At 45.7% G+C, this 23,246-nt stretch overlaps 1 protein-coding gene across 4 annotated transcripts in view; it reads right to left on the reverse strand.

Moving 5' to 3' along the window:
• Positions 1-19,236: 19,236 nt before the first annotated feature.
• The window catches only part of ITGB2 (integrin subunit beta 2), a 170,399-nt gene continuing 166,389 nt past the window's right edge, over positions 19,237-23,246 (reverse strand). For all 4 annotated transcript variants that reach the window (XM_073646550.1, XM_073646552.1, XM_073646553.1 and 1 more), the window contains exon 16: positions 19,237-20,649. In XM_073646550.1, the coding sequence (XP_073502651.1) occupies positions 20,584-20,649 (66 nt within the window). In that variant the 3' untranslated portion in view covers positions 19,237-20,583. The remainder of the gene's footprint in view (positions 20,650-23,246) is intronic.

Consider the following 23,246-nt stretch of genomic DNA (forward strand, 5'->3'; position numbering starts at 1 on the left):
GCGGCGAAAGCTGTAGCTGACTTTCTAAAATGGGCACACAGGCGGCGTACTTTAACAAGCAGATCCGGCAGCTCTGGGTAGGATTTAAGAAATCGCTGAACCACGAGGTTAAGCACATGGGCCAGGCATGGCACGTGTGTGAGCTCGCCTCACCTCAGAGCCGCCACCAGGTTCCGGCCATTGTCACACACGACCATGCCTGGCTGTAGGTTCAGCGGTGTGAGACACAGATCTGTCTGCTCTTTCAGAGCTGTCCACAACTCTTCAGCATTGTGCGGTTTTTCACCTAAGCATATTAGCTTCAGCACAGCCTGTTGACGCTCGGCCGAGGCAGTGCTGCAGTGATTCCAGCTTGTGACTGATGTGGTCATTTCGGAGATGGAGGCTGAAGAGGAGGAGGAGGCTGAGGAGGATGAGGTGCAGGAGCTGTAGACCGTGGGGGGCAAACCTGATTGACCTAGGGCCCGCAATCCTTGGCGTCGGGAGGACGTGTTCTGTCTCAAGGTCCGACTGGGTCCCGGCTTCCACTATGTTAACCCAGTGTTCCGTCAGCGAGATGTACCGTCTCTGCCCACAAGCACTTGTCCATGTGTCCGTGGTTAGGTGGACTTTACCGGTAACTGCATTGTTGAGAGCATGGCTAATGTTTTGGGACACGTGCTTGTGTAATGCGGGGACGGCACACCGGGAGAAATAGTGGCAGCTGGGGACCGAGTACCGAGGGACCGCCGCCGCCATCAGGTTGTGGAATGCTTCCGTCTCCATGAGCCTAAAAGGCAACATTTTGAGCGCAAGCAGTCGTGAAATATGAGAATTTAGTAGTGTGGCCTGTGGGGCGTTGGCAGCATATTTGCGCTTGCGTTCCAAGGACTGGGGTATGGACAACTGAACTCTTCGCTGGGACAAGGACATGGATGTGCTTCCTGATGCTGCTACTTGAGAATGTGCAACAACTGGTGCAGGGCAGGAGGCATCTTCGCATGCACCATGTACAGGGGATTGGCTTGCATGCACAACAGTGGAAGAAGCAATGGTGCCACCCGCAGACACTGTTCCTTGACCCTGGGGTTCGGCCCACAAAGTCGGGTGCTTTGATGCCATGTGCCTGATCATGCTGGTGGTGGTCAGGCTGGTCGTTTTGCCACCCTTGCTGATGCTGGCCTGGCAGTTGTTGAAAATGGCCTTTTTGGGATTATCGGCAGAGTCTTTAAAAAACAACCAGACTCGGGAAGACCTAACAGTTGTACTGGCAACTTCCTTCGTGTTGGTGTTACGGGGAACGGTTGCCTGCCTTCTGTCTGCGGCCACCACACTGCTTCTTCCTGCCTGCTGGGGTGCTCTGCCTCCCTCCCCCTGTGTGCTGCTATCCTCGCTCTATATGTCCTCCTGCCAGGTTGGGTCAGTTACTATATCATCCACCACCTCGTCTTCCACTTCCGCACCCTGGTTCTCCTCCTGACTGCAGTCTGCTATATACCCTGCCTGCCTGCCTATATACAGTTAGGTCCATATATATTTGGACAGAGACAACATTTTTCTAATTTTGGTTCTAGACATTACCACAATGAATTTTAAACAAAGCAATTCAGATGCAGTTGAAGTTCAGACTTTCAGCTTTCATTTGAGGGTATCCACATTAAAATTGGATGAAGGGTTTAGGAGTTTCAGCTCCTTAACATGTGCCACCCTGTTTTTAAAAGGACCAAAAATAATTGGACAGATTAAATAATTGTAAATAAAATGTTCATTTCTAGTACTTGGTTGAAAACCCTTTGTTGGCAATGACTGCCTGAAGTCTTGAACTCATGGACATCACCAGACGCTGTGTTTCCTCCTTTTTGATGCTCTGCCAGGCCTTCACTGCGGTGGTTTTCAGTTGCTGTTTGTTTGTGGGCCTTTCTGTCTGAAGTTTAGTCTTTAACAAGTGAAATGCATGCTCAATTGGGTTGAGATCAGGTGACTGACTTGGCCATTCAAGAATATTCCACTTCTTTGCTTTAATAAACTCCTGGGTTGCTTTTGGCTTTATGTTTTGGGTCATTGTCCATCTGTAGTATGAAATGACAACCAATTAGTTTGGCTGCATTTGGCTGGATCTGAGCACACAGTATGGCTCTGAATACATCAGAATTCATTCGGCTGCTTCTGTCCTGTGTCACATCATCAATAAACACTAGTGACTCAGTGCCACTGGCAGCCATGCATGCCCAAGCCATCACACTGTCTCCGCCGTGTTTTACAGATGATGTGGTATGCTTTGGATCATGAGCTGTACCATGCCTTCGCCATACTTTTCTCTTTCCATCATTCTGGTAGAGGTTGATCTTGGTTTCATCTGTCCAAAGAATGTTCTTCCAGAACTGTGCTGGCTTTTTTAGATGTTTTTTAGCAAAGTCCAGTCTAGCCTTTTTATTCTTGATGCTTATGAGTGGCTTGAACCGTGCAGTGAACCCTCTGTATTTCCTTTCATGTAGTCTTCTCTTTATGGTAGATTTGGATATTGATACGCCTACCTCCTGGAGAGTGTTGTTCACTTGGTTGGCTGTTGTGAAGGGGTTTCTCTTCACCATGGAGATTATTCTGTGATCATCCACCACTGTTGTCTTCCGTGGGAGCCCAGGTCTTTTTGCATTGATGAGTTCACCAGTGCTTTCTTTCTTTCTCAGGATGCACCAAACTGTAGATTTTGCCACTCCTAATATTGTAGCAATTTCTTGGATGTTTTTTTTTCTGTTTTTTTCAGCTTAAGGATGGCTTGTTTCACCTGCATGGAGAGTTCCTTTGACCGCATGTTTACTTCACAGCAAAACCTTCGAAATGCAAGCACCACACCTCAAATCAACTCCAGGCCTTTTATCTGCTTAATTGAGAATGACATAACGAAGGGATTGCCCACACCTGTCCATGAAATAGCCTTGGAGTCAATTGTCCAATTACTTTTGGTCCCTTTAAAAACAGGGTGGCACATGTTAAGGAGCTGAAACTCCTAAACCCTTCATGCAATTTTAATGTGGATACCCTCAAATGAAAGCTGAAAGTCTGAACTTCAACTGCATCTGAATTGTTTTGTTTAAAATTCATTGTGGTAATGTCTAGAACCAAAATTATAAAAATGTTCTCTCTGTCCAAATATATATGGACCTAACTGTACACTGCCTGCCTGATATCTCTGCAGATGGATTAGTTAGTCCTCAAAAGGACTGTTTGTTAAGATGAATATGTGTAATGTACGGTTTTTCTCCCTACACTACCTAATACACAAGCAAATCTCTCCCTGACGCAGCAGCAGCTCTCCCTACACTGTCTGATCCGGAGTGACTGGGACGAGCATGGCGGCGCCAGGTCTGATATACACCTGATGACGCTGTGCGGCCAGCCAATCACTGTAATGCCCACAACCAACATGGTTGCGACATTACAGTGAGTGGCAGGCAATCCCTGCATGTTCATTGGCTCTCTAAAGAGCGCCAAACATGCAGGGAGGGGACCCGAGTCCCCGCCCGAGCAACCCGGAAATACTCGGCGAGCGCCGAGCTTGTCGAGCACCATGATGCTCGGGCGAGCACCGAGTAGTGGCGAGCACGTTCGCTCATCACTAGTGAACAGTAGTCTGCGTATTCTAGTTATTGAGGGAGTTAGGAATAACATTAGAGGGGGCTTGGTTTCACAAGAACTACTTCTATCTATAACCTCCAAACTGTGGCACCCGGGGGGAGGGTGGGGGGGTGAGGAGGGTTTGAATGAGGAACTCCTCTATACTGGGTTTTATAAGCAAACCTGTTCCCAGTAGGGGGGCCAAGATGTCACGGCATTCTAGATGAGGCTTTCCCGTTGTTGGGTGCATTTCCTATTATTTTTCTCTTTTGCAGCTTTTGAACGCTATCTTCTGAATTTAGCACAGTAATTCAGGACACGCAGCAAAGATAATATGGGTTCCTCATGTGCCCCTTTAATATATGTCCTTTTGGGCTACTGACATCCAGTTATTTTCTTAATATGGAAACTTCATATTTCAACCTAAACTTTGTTTTGAGAGATGATGGGCCATGTATTCTGCTCTGCTCTAATTCTCCATTCCATGCATGATTCTGTATATCATGGTGTTGTGCTATGAGAAACACCACAATACATGGCTGCTGTGGGAATCTGTTATTACAAGATCTCTGTTTTATTACATCTGAGTTCATACAATGTGTATTTATCATTACATGCAAGGTCATGAATTTTCCTTCCTGTTTGCAGGCACATGTGCTCTTCACCCGTGCACTACTCCTGCATGTCTCTTCATACTTCATAGATGTTTTGGCACGTGGAGGACTGCGTGGATGGGTGATCGGTTGATATGAGATACTTACCGTGTTATTTCACCTATTTTTACATCTTTGGGCCCAGTGCTGCTTTCATGCATGTAATGTTAATTAGAGATGAGCGTTGTTCTACTCGAACTGTTCGCCAATCTCAAATTCGAGCTGTTTTGGGCGGTGTTCGAGCCGTTCGGCGAACACGAACAATTTGAGAAAAATTCGGCTGTTCGAGGTTATGTTCGATAACTGTTCGTGCACCAAAATCATAACTGGATTTTTTCTCAGTAATGATGAAAATTAATGTTAATACGCAGTTTGAGTGTACAGCGGGGTGGGGGGAGGGGCAGGGGATGGATCTCTGCAGGAACAATGAAGATCTCCATTTTTTTTTTCTCTTTCCCGCATTTACAGTGGGGAGGTGCAATCTGTCAGCCTATCAGCAGCGCACACACGGAGCGAAGTGCTTTTTTTCACACAAGCAAGGGCATGTGTCATTGGCAGTGTATGTCACATGTCCTTGCCCTATAAGACCAAGCCATTTTCCCGGTCGCCACCATTTTCTCACTGCTGCAGCTGCGTGTTAGACGGCACCGCTGTTGCTGTGTGCGCTATACCTTGTTAATTTCAAGCCAATTTTCGCACAAATCTACAGATAGCTTGGGAGTAGGGAATAGTTGTGATTGCAGTCCTTTTAAGGACTAGGTTACAGCATTTCCTACGACTTTTATCAGGCATGTCTGTGCTCTTAAATAGATAGATTGTGGGAGTAAAGACTAATTGTAATTGGAGTCCTTTTCAGGACTAGGTTACATCAGTTCCTATCAGTTTTTGCCAGGCAGGTCTGTGCCAGTGCTGTGCAAGTTTTTTTCACAGCATTTGGCTGAATCTAGCAAAGCTAATCCTTTTTGGCCTATTGCAGAGTGTGTTAGTCAGTGGAGTAGCCTATCTGTGTTGCAAGATATTACCACCTGTGTATAGAATACCAATTTTTTTACTGCACCTAGTGAAGTAAAATCTTTTGGGCATAGCATCATTCTATTAGTCTATCTATACTGACCTCCATCAGGTTGCAAATTGAATATAATTTTTTTCTGCATCTAGCTCTGAAAAAATATTGGGCTTCTAGCTGTGTGTGGGACTTGTTGTATTAGTCCATCTATACTGACCTCCATCAGGTTGTAAACTGAATATATTTTTTTCTGCATCTACCTCTGAAAAAATATTGGGCTTCTAGCTGTGTGGGGGACTTGTTCTATTAATCCATCTATACAGACCTCCATCAGGTTGCAAACTGAATATATTTTTTTCTGCATCTACCTCTGAAAAAATATTGGGCTTCTAGCTGTGTGTGGGACTTGTTGTATTAGTCCATCTATACTGACCTCCATCAGTTGCAAATTGAATATATTTTTTTCTGCATCTACCTCTGAAAAAATATTGGGCTTCTAGCTGTGTGTGGGACTTGTTCTATTAATCCATCTATACAGACCTCCATCAGGTTGCAAACTGAATATATTTTTTTCTGCATCTACCTCTGAAAAAATATTGGGCTTCTAGCTGTGTGTGGGACTTGTTGTATTAGTCCATCTATACTGACCTCCATCAGGTTGCAAATTAAAAATAATTTTTATCTGCATCTACAGTACCTCTGAAAAAATATTTGGGCTTCTAGCTGTGTGTGGGACTTGTTCTATTAGTCCATCTATACTGACCTCCATCAGGTTGCAAATTGAATATAATTTTTATCTGCATCTAGCTCTGAAAAAATATTTGGCCTTCTAGCAGTGTGTGGGACTTTCTCTATTAGTCCATCTATACTGACCTCCATCAGGTTGCAAATTAAAAATATTTTTTATCTGCATCTAGCTCTGAAAAAATATTTGGCCTTCTAGCAGTGTGTGGGACTTTCTCTATTAGTCCATCTATACTGACCTCCATCAGGTTGCAAATTAAAAATAATTTTTATCTGCATCTACCTCTGAAAAAATATTTGGGCTTCTAGCTGTGTGTGGGACTTGTTCTATTAATCCATCTATACAGACCTCCATCAGGTTGCAAACTGAATATAATTTTTTTCTGCATCTAGCTCTGAAAAAATATTTGGCCTTCTAGCAGTGTGTGGGACTTGTTCTATTAGTCCACCTATACTGACCTCCATCAGGTTGCAAATTCAAAATAATTTTTTGTCTGCATCTAGCTCTGAAAAAATATTTGGCCTTCTAGCAGTGTGTGGGACTTTCTCTATTAGTCCATCTATACTGACCTCCATCAGGTTGCAAATTAAAAATAATTTTTATCTGCATCTACAGTACCTCTGAAAAAATATTTGGGCTTCTAGCTGTGTGTGGGACTTGTTCTATTAGTCCATCTATACTGACCTCCATCAGGTTGCAAATTGAATATAATTTTTATCTGCATCTAGCTCTGAAAAAATATTTGGCCTTCTAGCAGTGTGTGGGACTTTCTCTATTAGTCCATCTATACTGACCTCCATCAGGTTGCAAACTGAATATATTTTTTTTCTGCATCTACCTCTGAAAAAATATTGGGCTTCTAGCTGTGTGTGGGACTTTCTCTATTAGTCCATCTATACTGACCTCCATCAGGTTGCAAATTAAAAATAATTTTTATCTGCATCTACCTCTGAAAAAATATTTGGGCTTCTAGCTGTGTGTGGGACTTGTTCTATTAATCCATCTATACAGACCTCCATCAGGTTGCAAACTGAATATAATTTTTTTCTGCATCTAGCTCTGAAAAAATATTTGGCCTTCTAGCAGTGTGTGGGACTTGTTCTATTAGTCCACCTATACTGACCTCCATCAGGTTGCAAATTCAAAATAATTTTTTGTCTGCATCTAGCTCTGAAAAAATATTTGGCCTTCTAGCAGTGTGTGGGACTTTCTCTATTAGTCCATCTATACTGACCTCCATCAGGTTGCAAACTGAATATATTTTTTTTCTGCATCTACCTCTGAAAAAATATTGGGCTTGTAGCTGTGTGTGGGACTTGTTCTATTAATCCATCTATACAGACCTCCATCAGGTTGCAAACTGAATAAAAAAAATTTCTGCATCTACCTCTGAAAAAATATTTGGGCTTCTAGCTGTGTGTGGGACTTGTTCTATTAGTCCATCTATACTGACCTCCATCAGGTTGCAAATTGAATATAATTTTTTTCTGCATCTAACCCAGCCAATAGTTTTGGCCTAATACCACAGTTTGGCCACTCAGCTCTGCTCGGTTCCCATCCATTGTTTTTTTGTGCAAACAACTCCAGAGTTGTGAATTAGTTAACCACCAAAATGAGTGGAAAAAGGCCTGCTGCTGGTGGAAAGGGGAATAGGCGTGTTGGGAAGGGGAAAAAAGGTTGTGTCCGTGGGGTAGGTGTTAAAGCAACAGTAACATCTGCAGAAGAAAGACCATCTTCCAGCCAAACTAAAATGTCTACTTCTTTTAGCGGACAATGTGATAAGATCCCTTTCTTACGGCCACGCCAATCGCTACAAATTCCAGATGAGGCACAAAAACAGCAGGTGCTTCAACGGATATCAAGTGCTCCTTTAAGTGGGCTCTCCTCCACATCAACTTCAACATCACAAATACTCCAGTCCTCAAAGGTGTCACCCCAATCGCACTTGCTTCCTCACAGCTCCCAAATCTCCAGCTGCCCGTCTGAGTATGAGGTAGAACAGATGGTTGAGTCTGCAGAGCTGTTTACTCATACTATAGCCTGGGAATCAGAGGTCGACTCCAGCGCTTCTGTGAATCCAGATGAGGAAATGATCTGCACTGATGCCCAGAATCTTTATGAGTCGGATCCAGGACCAGACGCAGAAGGTTCTGACCATAATGTAGACCCTCATTCCCAAACTGTAACTCCTGTTGGTGGAAACAATGAGGAAGACGATGATAAGACTCAAATACCTGATTGGAGCGACAACTTTAGTTTTTTGTCAGGGCAGGAACAGGTTGGCTCTGAGGACGACGGGTGTGATAACGCACAGGGTGATGATGATGAGGTTGGAGATCCCACTTACTGTCAACCCACAGTCAGCCAAGAGATGAGGTCAGCAGAGGAGGTGGAGGAAGATGCTAGTGACGACGAGGTCAGGTTGCGCCTTCCTGGACAGAGACGTAGTACTGGAAGCACGTCAACAACTGCATCCTCAAACACAACTCTGCCTCTCACCACAAGTCGTGGTGGCTCTTCAGGTCGCATGGGTGCTAAGCCTTGCATAGCCTGGGCATTTTTTCAGATCGATAAAGATGACCCAACTCGTGTTATCTGTAACATTTGTCAGCAAAAGCTAAGTAGAGGCCAAAAAATACATAGTTTGAGTACTTCATGCATGAACCGGCACATGGACATGAAGCATAAGTTGCAGTGGGAAGCTCAGTGTGCTACAATGCGGCCTAGCCGGCCGGGCCAACCACTGTCTGCCATATCTTGTGGATCCGCGGCCTCTTCATCCTCTGTGACTGGGGGGACAGCAGTCACACCTGTTTTGGGGCGCAGACCTGCCACCTCTTTACCCGCAACAGCCAGCGTGATTGGCAGGTCATCATTTTCTTTGGAGGTGGTAACACCAGCTGGTGTTGAGCGCTGTCCGACATCGATAGCACCACCTTTGGATCAAGGCAACCTAACATGTCCGCCTGCATCTTCCTCACAGACCGGCAGTTTGCCGGGGACACCCTTATCAACCCCGTCTAAGCACAATAGCCAGCCCTCGGTCCCTCAGATGTGGACAAGTAAAAGACCATTTCCTCCTAGCCATGAGAAAGCTAAGAGGTTGAATTTCACCATCTGCAAGCTCTTGGCTACAGAAATGCTGCCTTTCCGCCTGGTGGACACAGAGGATTTTCGAGACCTTATGTCCGTCGCAGTGCCCCAGTACCAGATGCCCAGTCGGCACTACTTCTCAAAGAAAGGTGTGCCTGCGCTCCACCAGCATGTCGCACACAACATCACCGCTTCTTTGAGAAACTCTGTGTCTGACAGGGTGCATTTCACCACAGACACTTGGACGAGTAGGCATGGACAGGGGCGTTACATGTCGCTGACTGGGCACTGGGTAACTATGGTGACAGCAGGACAAGGGGCTGCTGTCCAAGTCTTGCCGTCCCCACGAGTTGTGCGTCAATCCTCTTTATGTCAAAGTTCCTCCACTGCTTCTGCCTCCTCAACCTCCTCTCGGTCTTCCACCTGCACCCAAAGCCTGTCTGGTCATGCCACAAGCTTTCTAACTGCGCAGAAGGGATCCTGCACACCTCCTTACTATGCTGGCAGTAGGGCTCAACGTCATCAGGCGGTTTTTGCATTGAAATGTCTGGGAAATGTGAGTCACACAGCTGAGGAGTTGTGGTCAGCTCTGGAGAACCAATTTCATGAATGGTTGTCTCCACTGGACCTGAAACCAGGGAAGGCCGTGTGCGACAATGCTGCAAACCTGGGTGCGGCCCTTCGCCGGGGCAATGTCACACACGTGCCTTGTATGGCTCACGTGTTGAACCTGGTTGTCCAGCAATTTTTAGCCCACTATCCCAGACTAGATGGCCTTCTGCAGAGGGCACGGTCGCTGTGTGCTCACTTCCGCCGTTCGCATCCCGCAGCTCAGCGACTTACATCTCTACAGAAGTCGTTGGGCCTGCCACTTCACCGGCTAAAATGCGATGTGCCTACCCGGTGGAATTCAACTCTGCACATGTTGCAGCGACTGTGGCAGCACCGACAAGCCCTGGTGCAATACGTTCTGACGTATAGCCTGGGCCAACGAGATCCAGAGGTGGGGCAAATCACGCTGGAGGAGTGGTCTCAGATCAGGGACCTATGCACCCTTCTGCACAGTTTTGAAATGGCGACGAAGATGTTTAGTGCTGACGATGCCATTATCAGCATGACTATTCCGGTGATTTACATGCTGGAGCACATGTTAAACAGAATTCGGAGTCAGGTGGTGGCACAAGAGGAGGTGGAGGAAGTAGAGGAGGAGGAGTTGTATGCGGAAGGGCTAACATCTGCAAGGTCCAGACGGTCGGCAGCACCAAGGCGGCAGGCATGTGAGGGTGGGGAAGATGGTTTTACCAGGGCGCATGGTAGCAGCCAAACTAGTAAGGAAGGTGCAGGAGCCCAGGAAGAAGTGGAGGACGAACTGATGGAAGACTCATCAGATGAGGGAGACCTTGATCACATTTCTGTTGTGCGAGGTTGGGGGGAGAGGACAGAGGAAGGAAGCATGATTGTTACCTCGCCACCAACACAACAGGGACTTGGTGCTCCTGGATGCGCAACACACATGAGTGCCTTCTTGCTGCACTACCTGCAACATGACCCTCGAATTGTGAGAATTAGAAATAATCCTGACTACTGGGTTGCCACACTGTTAGATCCCCGGTACAAAAGTAAATTTGCAGAAATTATTCCTGCCATAGAAAGGGATGCACGCATGCAGGAGTATCAGCAGAGACTGTTGCAGAATCTTACATGTGCTTTTCCACAAAATACCAGTGGTGCACGTAGTGAATCTCACAGTTCCAACTTGCCAACCGTGGGACCGTCAAGTGTTCAGCACTCAAACCGTAACAGAACCACAGTATCTGCTGGTAACATCAATTTTGCGGAATCATTTCACCACTTTTTTAGCCCTTCCTTTGCAAGGCCACAGGAGACAAGAAGTCTGACACATAGTCAACGCCTAGAGACGATGGTACAGGAGTATCTCCAAGTAAACATTGAAGCCATGACTGTGTCACTGGACCCTTGCTCTTTTTGGGCTTCCAATCTGGATAAATGGCCGGAGCTAGCCACTTACGCCTTGGAGATCTTGTCATGCCCCGCAGCCAGCGTTCTGTCTGAACGTGTGTTCAGCGCTGCTGGTGGTGTGCTGACAGATAAGCGCACGCGGCTCTCCACTGATAATGTAGACAGACTCACGTTCATAAAGATGAACAAATCATGGATCCGAAACGACTTTTCTACCCCTGTGTCATCCTGGGGAGAGTAAAAGCTTGATGATTGGTTAAAATCACCCTACCAACCGTTTTAAGCTTTCAAATTACTAATCATGTTTATCTGTATCTTGGCTGGAAAATAATTTGGGCTTTGTAGCAGTGTGCAGCACTGATTCTATTAGGCCATCTATAATAATCTCCACCAGATTAAAAATTACTAATCATGTTTATCTGTATCTTGACTGGAAAATAATTTGGGCTTTGTAGCAGTGTGCAGCACTGATCCTATTAGGCCATCTATACTAAAGCTTCACCAGATTTAAAATTAATAATAATTTTTAGCTGCATCTAGCCCGGAAAATAATTTTGGGGCTCCGAGATGCGCAAGACACATAAGTGCCTTCTTGCTGCACTACCTGCAGCATGACCCTCATATTGTCAGAATTCGAAGTAATCATGACTACTGGGTTGCCACACTCTTAGATCCCCCAAACTTTTCGATCAACCTTTTCATTTTAATAAAGACCAAAAAAATGGTCATTTTTGAAATTATAAGCATTAGCAGGTTGTTAGAAACTGAAATCAAACAGTTTTCAACTCAAAACTTTATTCTAGGTGATGTTACATTTTCACATAGGACCCCTTGTTCGAAAGGAGCTTCTGAACTCTCTCGTCCATTGAATTTGTCAGGTTTTGGATGGTTTCTGCTTCAATTGTTTTGCATGAGGACAGAATACCCTCCCAGAGCTGTTGCTTAGATGTGAACTGCCTCCCGCCATCATAGACACTCCTTTTAATGATGCTCCAAAGGTTCTGAATGGGGTAGAGGTCAGGGGAGCATGGGGGTCACACCATAAGTTTGTCCCCTTTTATGCCCATATCAGCCAGAGATGCATATGTTTTATGTGCAGCATGAGATGGTGCATTATCATGCAAAAAAATGATCTTGCTGTGAAATACACGGTTCTTCTTCTTGAACCATGGCAGGAAGTGCTGTTTGAGAAAATCCACATACATTATGGAGTTCATCTTTAGCGCCTTCAGGGATCCTAAAGGGGCCGACAATCTCTCTCCCCATGATTCCAGCCCAAAACATTACTCCACCTCCTCCTTGTTGGCGCTGTAGCCGTGTTTGCGTGGGGTGTCCATCAACCAGCCATCCTCCACTCCATCCATCTGGACCATCGAGCGCTGCACGGCACTCATCCGTGAACAAAACAGTTTTGAAATCAGTCTTCATGTAATGTTTGGCCCACTGGAGCCGTTTCTGCTTGTGTGAAGTGGATAGAGGAGGTCGACAGGATGGCGTATGCACAGCTGCAAACCTCTGAAGGACCCTGCATCTTGTTGTTCGGGGGACATTGGAGGCACCAGCAGCTTCAAAAACTTGTCTGCTGCTATGACAAGGCTTTTTTGCCGCTGCTCTTTCAACCTGACGTAATTGCCTGTAGGAAAGAGTCCTCAATTTGCCCTTATCAGCATGCACACGTGTGTACTGTGAATCAGCTACATACTTCTTGATTGCCAAGACACTTCATCCTGATCATCGCACAATGTTGATTGTAGTCATGCCTTGACCTAAACACTCCACAATTTGTTGCTTCTCAGCAGCCAACACATCCTTTTTCTTTCCCATTTTGGCAGAAAATGTAGGCTGCTTAATAATGTGAGACAGCCTTCTTAAGTAGTCTTGCCTTTCATTGGACACACCTGCCAAACTAATTAGCACAGGTGTCTGCAATTGCTTACAGTGATATAAAGAGCCCTGACACACATCACCATCAATGAGTTTAACTGACAAACAAATAAATTCTTCCCTTATCACTCCTAAACACTTTTTGCATAATAATTTGGAACACAGTGTACATGTGCTTTTCCACAAAACACCAGTGGTTCACGTAGTGAATCTTACAGTTCTAACTTGCCAACCGTGGTCTGTATGGAGTTGTTCAATAAAGGGCCCAAAATTAAGATAACATAGATGGGAGAGGTCTCTATGAATAGGAATTCCTAAGTATTTGATACCCTGTGAGGGCCAGGCAAAGGGAAAGTTGGACTGGATGGAATCCTATATGGATTTTTGGGGAGGGAGACATCGAGGGCCTCAGACTTCGCTGCATTGATTTTAAAATTTGACCATGTAACAAAGTGATCTATTTCAGCCATAACAGCATGGATGGATATATGTGATTGAGTGATATATACTAGGACATCATCAGCAAATAGAGAGCACTTGTACTCGGTGCCTCCCACCTCAATCCACCTAATATTGGGGTTATGGCGAATTGATGAGAGCAGGTGCTCCGTCACTAGGATGTATAAGAGAGGGGATAGAGAACATCCCTGCCTTGTCCCATTGGTGATTGTGAAAGGTGATGAAAATGTTCTGACGCGCCCCCTGGGCCTTGGGACACCCGGAGCCGGACCCTTTTTGGTGGATGCTGGTGGTTGTAGTCTCCGTGGCGGCGACCCGGTTCCGTGGCTCAGGGCGGTCAAACCAGTGGCGGAACTATTTATGTGGTTTTGATGTTTAAATGTCCGACTACGCCACCCATGGATTGCGGTCAGAGTGAACCGCCGCTCCAGAGCAGACCGCTGAGGCTGCTGTTGTGGGTGCAGCAGAGCGTAGCATAACTGCCCACGGGAGGAGTATAGCCTCAGGGCAGTGTATGCGGAGGATGGGGGTGATGGTGCAGGGCAGCAGCAGTAACGACACGGAGTCAGTGATGCAGTCCAGGGCCTTTACTCACAGTTCTTATTATCCAGACCACGTCTGCAGGTAACGGCTGCCCACGTCGTACTGTGCTCACCAGGTGAGGGGCTCAGACAACTCCCAGATAACTTTGGAGCGCTTCACAGGACCCCCTTTGTGTGTCCTTTGTCTGGCCTTTCTTACCAACCCTTCTGTCCGGCTGCCTCTTGGTAAGCTTGGCGCCAGTTTCCCTGACCCTATGTGGTGCCTTCCTAGCGGGTGTAGCAAGGGGCTGCGCCACATAAAATGTCACAGCCTCCTGTTTCTAGCTGAGGGTCGTTTCCTGCCTCCACTAGTTTCGGGGACCGGTCTCCCCCTTTGGCCTGACCCCTCCACGCAGGTGGATTCGGGCGTGCGGTGGTGACTCGCCCGTCCGCACCCCTGGGATCCCTTCGTTCCTGGAGCCTTCTCTGCTCCTCTTCCTTCCTTCTCCCTCTTCCAGGCCTGGGCCTCTGTTACTAGGCCCGCCTCCGGAGCAGAGCTCATGCAGAGCCCCTGCTCCCTGCCACTTCTGCTCAGACTTCTCTGCACTGAACTAAGATGGTGCCCACCTTTTATACTCCCTTCTCAATGCACCCAGGAACTGCTTCCTCCCTGCTCCTGCAATACAGGGTTCCCCTTCCTCAGTGTTCCCTCCCCCCACTCCAGCCAGGGACAGGGACTGTCGTGCCCATCTCAGGGGCATATTGGTCGCCCTGCCCCACGGCAATGTGGTGTAATGCATGCAGGTGTCGGGTCCTGATCCACACTACATCCTTACCTGAGAGTGAGATATCACACCTCTGGGTGAGGTGCAATACCTCTGTAGCAACCGAGCCCTCAGGGTGCTACAGTTCCATTTATCTTCAGCCTAGGTGACGTATTGCGATACAGGGCCGTGATTTTGGCTATAAAAGGGTCCCCTAGACCCCTACCCCAAGCTTTTTAAGAGAATCATATATGGCGTGCCAGGAGACTCTATGGAATGCTTTCTCAGCATCCAACGAGAGTATCTAATTACAAATTTTTAACTGCATCTAGCCCAGGAAATACTTTGTGCCTAGTAGTAGTGTCTGCTAGTCAGCGGATTATCCCGGCTGTTAAGCAAGCTACACCACCTGTAGTTTGGACACTTAATTTTTTCAAAGGAAATGCTTCGGGACCACGGGATACTCAGTGAAGAGCATCAGGAGGCACCCCAAGGCATAGGGGCTGGGACTGGCAGTAGGATGCCTTGCGGTGGACAACCGAGCTCGATCCTTATAAAAGCTTTTTAACTGCAGCAGCTTTAGTGGACGCTACTGGAGCTGGAATTACGCGGCTGCTGGCATGAGACTTGCCCTCCAATAGATCCTTGTAAATGGATTTAAAGTGTATTCATTCAAATTAGAGAGACAATTTAAATTAAAAAGCTTAGAGCTGCCTCCACCACAGGGGGGCTCGCTCGACCCACCAGCGGACAGGCACCAGTATTGGGAGAGGGGGGCTGGCCGTCAGGGTTCACCGCGGCTCTGGCACAAACCCGGCGACACGGAGGTGGCACGGGCAGGAGCGGACTGAACGTGTCGGCTTCTCACTTTTTGGATTTTAGAAGGGCATGACATGCCTATATCTGTGTCTCCCCCTCCTTTTACTTCTCCACCTCTTTTCTTTTCGCATGACTATATGTACTTGTCACTTTTCCATGTGTTAGTTGTGTCTTCTGAGCAGTTTGTCAGCTTTTGGACACCTTTGAAGGTGTTTTCTATGTGTTTCTATGTGTTTTTGTTTGCCTGCCATTGGTTTTAACGGTGTTCGAAGGTGTTCGACGAACAGTTCGACGAACACACGGGTGTTCGACGAACCGAACCGAACTCGAACAGTATGGGGGTGGCTCAACACTAATGTTAATATTAATAACATTGTGATACTACTATATTGTATAGTTTACATCTTGCATTGATTCTTGTTATCCAAATATGAGTCCATGTTTGAAACTGTTTAGTCTCTGTATCATGCCATTATGTTCTACTTATTCTTATATGTGATCACTTATATATGCAACAGATGATGGAATATATTCCGCCATTGGTTTGCACAAATTTTGCTTTGCTTACATTTTATACAAATGTGCTATAAACTTGTCTGTACGTGTCGGAGTCATCGCACATATTTGATGAATTTTGATGCTTGTTCCCGGTACTGAGTTTCACGCATGCGCAGTGACGGCCGATTCATTCATTGTACGCCTTTGCCGCGGCGTTCTTTGCGCTTGTGCGATACACAACGTCATTTCCCTCCCCCGGCTCCTCATTATTTGAACGGGAACATGTGACCTTTCCACATGGATGTGCAGTCAGGGACTCCACGCATGTGCCGCACTGCTCAGGGGTTGCTGGCACTTCTGGAACGGCCTGAACACGTGACCTTTCAAGCATAGACATGCGGTCAGATACTCCACGCATGCACCGCACCGCTCTGGGGATGCCAACACTTCCTGAATGCCCGCCAGCTGGTAACAATTCCACATTTCTGATTACTAATTTACCATACATATATATTGATGCACTTGGCTAAACACATGCAGCGCACTATCTTTACCTGAGGAAGCCACTTCTGTAGCGATACACGTGGGGCTTTTTTTCCCACCCTCACCCCCTCTATTCATCCCTTCTGTTGCTGGCACAGGTTTTGTATGTGTGGCGCCCCTGAGGGTTCAGTCGCCACAGAGGTACTGCACCTCACCCAGAGGTGTGGTGTCTCCTTCTCTCAGGTAAGGAGGGAGTGCTGCCCAGAACCCCAACACCTGCATCCAACACTACACTGCTCCAGGCCAGCTGGAAGGGCAAGATGCAATGTGTTTTCCTGCTGAGCCCTGTCCCTGGCTGGAGTGGGGGGAACCCAGAGGTAGGGGGAACCAGTAGTGGGTGTGCGTGGAGGAAGCAGTTCAGGGGAGCACTATAGAGTGAGGTATATAAAGGGAGGCCATCTTAGGGTGGCAGGTCAGAACAGAAGAGAGTGTCAGTCAGTCAGGGAGCAGAGTCTCTTTAGGAGCTCTGCTCCACAAGTAGGGCCCAGTCCTAGAGGCCCAGGTGGGGAGCAGAGGAGTAGGCTCCGTTCTAAGGAGGGATCCTAGGGGGTACGGCAAGTGCAGGACGGCACCCGTATGACCCGCATCTGTCAGAAGACAGAGGGATCGTAGGCCGCAAGAAGGGGTCCGGCCCCTGGTCCAGCCGTGTTACTCTACGTCTCGGCTAGGAAAACCGGAGGCTTCTGGTTTATATAGTCAGTTGCCGAAGCCGCATTCTAATCCCCGTGAGGGTCAAGCAGGTCCGGGAACTCCGACGCACAGGAGGGACTTCAGAGCACCCGAACGGGATTGAGAGTGGGCAGCGCAGGGCAGGAGGGAGAAAGACCGAGCGTGAAGTCGGTCTAGCTAGGAACACAAGAAAGTGGGGTTTTGTCCGGTACTCCTAATCTGCCTCAGGAAGTGCTGAACCCCTGCCTGGTGAACGCAGCATGACGTGGGAGGCTGGCACCTGTACAGTGCACCAGTGGAACTGTCATAAGAACTGTGAGTAAAGACTCGGATGACTGCACCGCACTGCCTCTGTCCATCCTTTATCTGCGCCATCTTTCCCTCACTGCACTACACTGCCCTGGAGCTAAGCTCTACCTGTGGAGAGCCACACCATCCCTGCTGCCGTAACACCAGCTCCAGAGGACTGCTCCGCAGCGGCGGCACCCCTTTGCTGCATTCCACAGGTGGCATCACGAACTTTCCAAAAATCCCCTATAAAATATCATTCCCCTTTTACTGACTGCCCTGGGTCACGGACCGGGCCAGCTACCGTGATATTCCCCATACCGGCATCCGTAAGAGGCCCGGCTGCCGAGTACCCCACGGCCCAGGGGGCGCATCATATGCCCAAGTGGACGTTACAGTGTTGTGTTGTGATGTTATGCAGCTACTCATTTATCATCATGTTGCTTAGTGTTTGAGCTTTTGTTGCTACACACTATTAATTGTCTCTATCTTAGCACTACAGCACTTTAGGCACTATTTGCTAAAACTCTGCCCGGATTTGGACTGATTGTGATATTCTTCAGCTATATTGGGTAACTTTATATTAATTTTGTGTGCGGCTATCTGTTTTGAATCATGCTTACCTCAGCACTATAGCACTTTAGGCACTAATTGTATAGTTCTGCAAGGTTACATGTGATCTGGATCAACCGTGTAATTCTCTAGCCGGATTAGGCGCCGTTTTTCATGTTCTTATTTTTAGTGCTGTTTATGTGATATGACTTGATTATGCGTTTACACAACACTAACTTAGCATTTGTATCGTCATTTTGGGCTACCTTAATTCTGACTGTGCCTTGTTTGGGGTGTGGGGCGGTACAGCCTTATCATGGGTTGTATTTATGGGCCAGCATTTTTCTAGGTTTTAAATGTTTTTAAATTGTAGCTGTGTGTGTGTTTTTGTTTATTGAGCATCAATAAAAAATTAAGTTTATACTTTATAGAGATCCCTTTGTGTTGCATATTCTTTTTCTTTTGTGCTTTGTGGTCTTGATACATATGCAACAGGTTGATCATTATATATTATTCAAGTGGTGCCCACCTTGTTCCTTATTAGCTAAATTAAATAGCTGGCATCCACGTCTAACAGGTGGAGCTGAGCTCTTCCCGCTGCAGTTAACCATTTAGATGCCACTGTCATCTCTGACAGCAGCATATAAATGGTGCAGTTGCCGTTTCTCACTGTGATCTGGGCGTTTGCTTTTTTCCCTCTATGACGCTGCGTGTTTTAATTGACCAGTGTCATTGAAGAAAAAAAGTAAACACCCACAGAGACGTTCTATGGTAGACGTCTAGTTGATTGAAGGGTAAATTTACATCCTTATTGCAAGGGGGGCATAACTTTGCATTGGAGTGACACAAAAGAAAACAAAAAACTGTTCCACAATCAGTGGAACAGCACAAGCTGGATGAAGTACTCAGTTGAAATTAAAAAATCCACTGAAAGGTCCTATTTGAAAGGCTTGTCTCGACATAATTATTGATTAAAATTGCAAAGTGAGTGTAAAAACAAGCAATGCAAGTGTATTGAGCGAGGCTGGACACGTCTAGTCAGAATTAAGCCGGAAGTAGGCAAATCACATACTCTCAGTGTCGGCACCATAGAATCCTCACAGTTCTCAGAGTGACTTCAAACTTGTACCCTAAGACCGGACAACCCCTTTAAAATGTAGACATTCACTTTAGTATCAAACAAACTTTATTAAAATAAATTGATATCAATTTCTCACTTGTGGGACTCAAAACCCATCTTAAAATACATAGTAACATAGTTAAATAGGTCTGGCTACCTTACATATACAAGGATGCAATGAAAAGAATAAGGCAGAAGCAATAGCACATTTCACAAATAATATTAGGCATATCTATCTCATCAGAGCTAAGTGATGATGCCTATCCGGGGAATGTGGTCTAGCTATCTATGGAGCCCAGATCTTATTAAAGTACTCCACAGAGTCAGCCCTAATGGCCTCCTATGTTGTCATATTACATATTATTAACCCCAGAGGCAACAGTGGGTAAATGAAAAAGCTACATGTATTCAAGCAGCTAGCAGTATAAACAGCCAATTTAAAGGTTGGGCTCTGCATATTTAAAGGTTTGCATCCTAATAAGTATGTAGCTGACAACATAGGAAATTTAGCTCCTGTAAGGTCCTCTGCTATATTTACTATTCAAGACCAAAAATTAGCTACTATTGGGCAAGACTGCCATATGTGGTACATTGTACCCCCATCCAGGCAATGACCATACCATAAAAGTGAAAGGGAAGGAATATAGCATGAAGTTGGGTCACTCAGGACATAATATGTCCTTGGCAAGATCTAAAGAAAGATTCTATTAAAGATGTCACCTCTGGTGGACATTTTTTTTTTTAAAGGGGTTCTATCGTAAGAGAAAAATAAATAAAAAAAGCAAAAGAAAGTATCACTATGAATATCTTCCCCAAATGACACACCTTTTGCCTAGGAAGGAAATCACAAGTCACAGCAGCAGAGTTTCTTATGGCGCATGCTCACAGGCACCATCATATTAACATTCCATTTTATTCATTTTACTCAGTTATATAGCGCCATCAATTGCACAGCACCTTACAGACATTGTTATCACTGTCCCCATTGGGGCTCACAATCTAGATTTCCTATCAGCATGTCTTTGAAGTGATGGAGGAAACCAGAGAACCCAGAGGAAATCCCAGCAAACACGAGGAGAACTTACAAACTCCTTGCAGATGTTGTCCTTGGTGGGATTTGAACCTAGAACCATAGCACTGCAAAGCAACAATGCTAACTACTGAGGACAACAGAACCTCTGTGCAACAAATATCAGCAATTTTTATGTACTGCAGTGATCACCTCCATAGACAAAGTGACTATAACTTGCTAATTAAAGGTATTTAGGAATTTTCCTTATTCCAGGAGAGTCCCTTTAAATAATAAAAATCCTTTAATAACAGCAAATAATTATATACATCTTTGAAACAAAAAGGCAATAAAGCATTCTCTTGTGCTTGCTGTTAGATACACGATCATTCGCCATCAAAGTGCGGATTCTTCACAGTGGTGGTGGCAGTAGTAAATATGGGATTCACATTCTAAATAAAGAGACAAATAGTAATATAGAATATAGTATGAAACTGGCACAATATATTATAAAATACCATGAATATGGAGAATACAGTACTTCTTGTACTTTAAGAAATTCAAGGGGTTTTCTCCAAAATAATATTGTCTGATGGTTGGAATCCCACCAATCACTTGAATGGGGTTCCAACAGCAAAATTTGCAGCTGTGGAGATTCCACAACAGATACAGCATGTGGGTATGTTACTTTACAGCTACATTGCATTGCATATAAGCACTGGTGGACATAGACAGAAAAGGGACCCTGTGCAAGAACAGTATGTGGGCCCTTTGCAGTCCTAGAGTTCATCATAATGCACAATTCCTCCTGCTTTGGAAATCTAAATGGGCCCCCTTACCTCTTAGAACCCTGTGCAGCTGCACAGATTGCACTAATGATATCTCTGCCCCTGCATATAAGTACAGTGTAGACAAAGTATTCTTCTAAAAAATATGGTTACAATAATTATAATATTAGCATGTTTCACACTAAAATCCTCCTGGCTAAAAATGGGCTAATCTAGTACAATCACATGGTAAAAAAATATATACTATGTTCTCATGTCTTAAGTTACTACCTAAAGAAGCATTCCCATTAACTTTTTTCCCCTAAGACCTCATTCACAGGTCAGTGTCTCCAGTACGTGTGATGACAGTTTTCACATGTACTGGAAACACTTACATACGTAGACCCATTCATTTCTGTGCACATGTCAGTGTGTTTCCACGGACCTTGTGTCCATGGGAAAAACACGTTGACATGTCTGTTTTTTTACCTGCCGCATGAGCGCAAAACGTCCCCCACACGTGCAGACTGATGAGGCACCGATGATATCCGTGTGTCATCAGTGTGACACATACTGGCACCTAGGAAACAGGGGTACAGTTCGCGCTGTTCCCAGGCAAGCCTCATCATTGTCCCCTGTTTGTGCTGAGATCAGCGCAAGCAGGGGACAATGCTGTGAGTTGTATAATCTCACAAGGGAGTGAAGCGGCACCAGATCTCCTCTTCAGCCTTACAATCTGTAACCTCTGACCAGAGTACAGAACCTGACCGGCGCGCCGCATACAGGAGAAGCAAAAGCTATTTATCACAAACGAGATTAGAGCAGAAAGACAGCATTCACCAACAGTCGCTGATACAGAGTCCTTTAATCTAGACTGGACATTTCAGGAACAGCGGATGGCTAGGGTGTGCGGGAGTGAGATGAGAACGACGGCCGTTTTGCGCACCAAATTGCGATTCTACGGGTCCATCTCACCCCCGCACCCCCTTGCAATCAGCTGTTCCTGAAATGTCCAGTCTGGATTAAAGGACTCTGTGTCAGGGACTGTTGGTGAGTGCTGTCTTTCTGCTCTATAATGTAAGCCTATAGAAGAACCTCATTCTGATGCTCCATTGGCTTACAGTGTAAAAGCCACTTCCTGGTCACACGGTTCGCAGTGTGATTCAGAGAGTAAGAAGAAGGGGATTTCACTGACAGGAGGACTTGAGCGGAGCGGGATACCAAAGAAGATACTGCTCAGTATATTAACACACTGAGACTGCAATACACACACATATACACAGGTTTTAGAGGAAAAAAGTTAATGGTTGTACTTCTTTAATTGATACAAAGCTGTATATTACCTGACCAGCATAGGTTTTGCAAGGTGCATTGAAAGAAGTTAATTCAGTAAGATAAGTTTTACAGAATTGTTTTTGGAACTGTGATTCACTCCTGTGTACTCCTAGATATACTGCCCTTTATTTAATTATAACTTTTTGCTAATTTTTAGATCTTCTAGGGAGACTATAAAGTCCCTCAGACATATTAGGTCACTATCTGCTGAAGTCACTAATTTTGTCGGGACTGGACCACCATCTAATCTAATGTGTATGGTGGCTTCCTGACTCATCCCTGACATTATGTCTGGAGAATTAAGAATTAGTTAGTTCTTCCATGGAAACAAAAGGTTGGCAAAAGGAGATGTGCAAAAGACTCATCCACGTCAGAATTGAGGCACTTCCTGCTCGGTCTAAGGACGTGACTGATGCCTATTAAGTAATGGAACTTGGCAAAGGTTTGAGTCCGGCATCGGTATAAAACACATTTATTTGAAATACATTAAAAATCCAAGGTACAAAAAGGAAGGTGCAATCTAGATGTGGTTTACATTATTCAAGCTCATCTCAGCTCTTAGTTATAGCACGCATCCTAACACAAGTGAAAGCTAAAATACAATGAGAACTGGGTGGTATTCATGGCGTCATTCAATTAGTTCTCATTATATTTTAGCTTTCACTTGTATTAGGTTGAGTGCTATGAGTAAAGGCCCCCATACACATTAGACTAATATTAACGGGTTTGGCCACCACTCTAATGTGTATGGGGGTACCTGCCAACTGATGGTCAGGAGAGATGTTGATCAGACATGTCCGATTTCGGACTGCCGAAAGCATTGTTCTACCTGTTATAAGCCACCGGCCAATGCGTCAACCAGCGGCTTTCTCATAGAGAACACAGAAGTGCTAGGCTGAGTGAATTTTCCTGTGTATGGGAGAGTTGGCTGAGATGGCTGTCGGTTG

Source organism: Phyllobates terribilis, unplaced genomic scaffold (genome assembly GCF_046119375.1).
Source record: "Phyllobates terribilis strain yellow unplaced genomic scaffold, ASM4611937v1 Scaffold_9__5_contigs__length_417890890, whole genome shotgun sequence".
NCBI lineage: Eukaryota > Metazoa > Chordata > Amphibia > Anura > Dendrobatidae > Phyllobates > Phyllobates terribilis.